Source organism: Sprattus sprattus, assembly GCF_963457725.1.
Source record: "Sprattus sprattus genome assembly, chromosome: 13".
NCBI lineage: Eukaryota > Metazoa > Chordata > Actinopteri > Clupeiformes > Clupeidae > Sprattus > Sprattus sprattus.
In genome coordinates this window covers 25380512-25383011 of record NC_137911.1, presented here as the reverse complement: position 1 = coordinate 25383011, position 2500 = coordinate 25380512, and the positions used below count along the sequence as shown (strand labels likewise).

The 2500-nt window shown below is 48.6% G+C and overlaps 1 protein-coding gene across 1 annotated transcript in view; it reads right to left on the bottom strand.

Moving 5' to 3' along the window:
* Positions 1-2500, bottom strand: part of rab3gap2 (RAB3 GTPase activating protein subunit 2 (non-catalytic)) — a 19607-nt gene that overhangs the window by 4655 nt on the left and 12452 nt on the right. The window contains exons 23-29 of the mRNA XM_080850765.1: positions 2233-2393; positions 1787-1961; positions 1307-1519; positions 889-995; positions 710-776; positions 486-556; positions 105-140 (exon numbers count right to left, since the gene is read on the bottom strand). Of these exons, the coding sequence (XP_080706891.1) occupies positions 105-140; positions 486-556; positions 710-776; positions 889-995; positions 1307-1519; positions 1787-1961; positions 2233-2393 (830 nt within the window). The remainder of the gene's footprint in view (positions 1-104; positions 141-485; positions 557-709; positions 777-888; positions 996-1306; positions 1520-1786; positions 1962-2232; positions 2394-2500) is intronic.

Below are 2500 nucleotides of genomic sequence, written 5' to 3'. Positions count from 1 at the left end.
TACTAGAAAAAGACACACACACACAGACAAACACACACACACACACACACACACACACACACACACACACACACACACAGACGTGAACTGATGGGATTACTCACTCGTCTACAGAGTCTGTCTTTGGGAGCTTTTCCAACCTGAATAATGAAAGATAAATCAGTGGAACATAATGAAATATGATACAATATTTTTGTCTAGTCACAAGTTCTGCTACAAGTCAATATAATCATGTGATGCACACACACACCAAACCATCTATGCACATATACACATCCTCAACACACGCACACACACACACACACACACACACACACACACACACACACACACACACACACACACACACACACACACACACACACACACACACACACACACACACACACACACACACACACACACACACACACACACACACACACACACACACACACACACACACACACACACACACACACTGAGGGAACCAACACTTTTCTCACCTTCTCCATGAGGAAGGCTGCTGCAGAGAAGCGTTTCACAATGAACGTGCTCCACATCATCAATGCAATGCCTACAGAAGTAAACACACACACACACACACAAACACACACACACACACACACACACATCAGAAACACACACTGTATAACCACACTTACATACAGCCTCTACATTATCAATAGGATGCTGAAGTAATAGAGATGCGGTAGTCACGGTAACTCACCCAATTGTATGTGGGGACTGGAAATCATCTTGAGATGCTCCATTGACCACTCCAGATTCTTACCCAGCTACAGACATATACTCATGGTCAACAAGTTTGTATCACAGGTAAGCGCATATTTAATGCATAATGTGTGTGTGTGTGTGTGTGTGTGTGTGTGTGTATGTGTGTGTGTGTACCTCTGGGTCCTTGTTCCACTGCACTACATACTCCCAGCCGCAGTGTGCAAAGAGCAGGTCAGGGGAGAGGGAGTCTGGGAAACGCTGACATACACATACGAGGAGCTCTGCAAGTCACACACACACACACACACACACACACACACACACACACACACACACACACACACACACACACATATATATATTAACATTAAATAATCCTACAAATACGTACAAAAGCCACAGACTAGGTATATCCTAAATTCAAAGCACAAACACACACACACACACACATATATATATTAACATTAAATAATCCTACAAATACGTACAAAAGCCACAGACTAGGTATATCCTAAATTCAAAACACACACACACACACACACACACACACACACACACACACACACACACACACACACACACACACACACACCCTCTGTCCTTCGCTGGTGTGTGTCGTCTGTGGTGGTGTCTTGTGGTGGCTCTGCTGGCTGCTCTGCTGGCTGCTCCGATGGCTGCTCCGATGGCTGCTCCGATGGCTGCTCTGTGCTGCTAGTCTCGCCCCTCCTCTGCAGGACGTCCCTGAGGGTGTCTGGGTGCAGGGCCTGTCTGAAGAGCACCTTCGCCACGCTGTCAGCCACGCCACCTAGGGGAAGAAGGGACACATAGCAGGAGGTGGAATTTCTGCACACACTACAAGGCAGCACAGGGTCGAATACAGCTGGTGTGTGAAGGGGTGTACGCTCAAATGCTTACAGTGTATTCAAATAGGAATCTGGAGGCAAGTATGAGTTTGATAGTACATGGTTATAATGTATGTGGACCAGAGTGCATCTGCATTCTATGTGTGTGTGTGTGTGTGTGTGTGTGTGTGTGTGTGTGTGTTTGCATGTGTGTGTGTGCGCACGAGTACCTCTGCCACTCTCCAGTAGAGCTCTGACTGAGCAGCGTGTGGTGTCGCCCCCTGGTGTTCCCTGAGGAGATGGCAGGCCTAGCAGCGTCTGCAGGGCCAGGGCGTCCTCCAGTTGCCGCACACACACCGCCCAATGCTCCAGCTCCAAAGACACCGCCTCCCAGTCTGACTGGAACTGACACACACACACACACACACACACACACACACACACACACACAGTGTTAAATACCTCCACTAACGCTGCACCTAACGCTGCAACTTAAACAACTAAACACACACTCACTAGTTACATACACAGCACCCTCTGCATTCACGCGCGCCGAACCGACACAGACACAGACACAGACATAGACACAGACAGAGACACAGACACAGACAGACACACAGTCACACAGACACACAGACACACAGACACACAGACACACACACACACACACACACACCTTGGTCTCAGCTAAACTGGTGATGGAGCTCTTGGCCGCGCGGTGAGCCACTAATGCAGCCAGCAGGGCGGCGCCAGAGCTCTCCGACTGCACACACACCGTCCGCACCATCTGCCACCACGGACACACACTCTGGCCGTCCCACGACTCGTCCACAGCACCTGAGAGAGACACAGACGCAGGTTCAGATATATCCACTGCTTCTGTGTGTTTATTCCACATGATAATTAATGTATTGATTTACACATTGATTAGTTGACAATCCCAA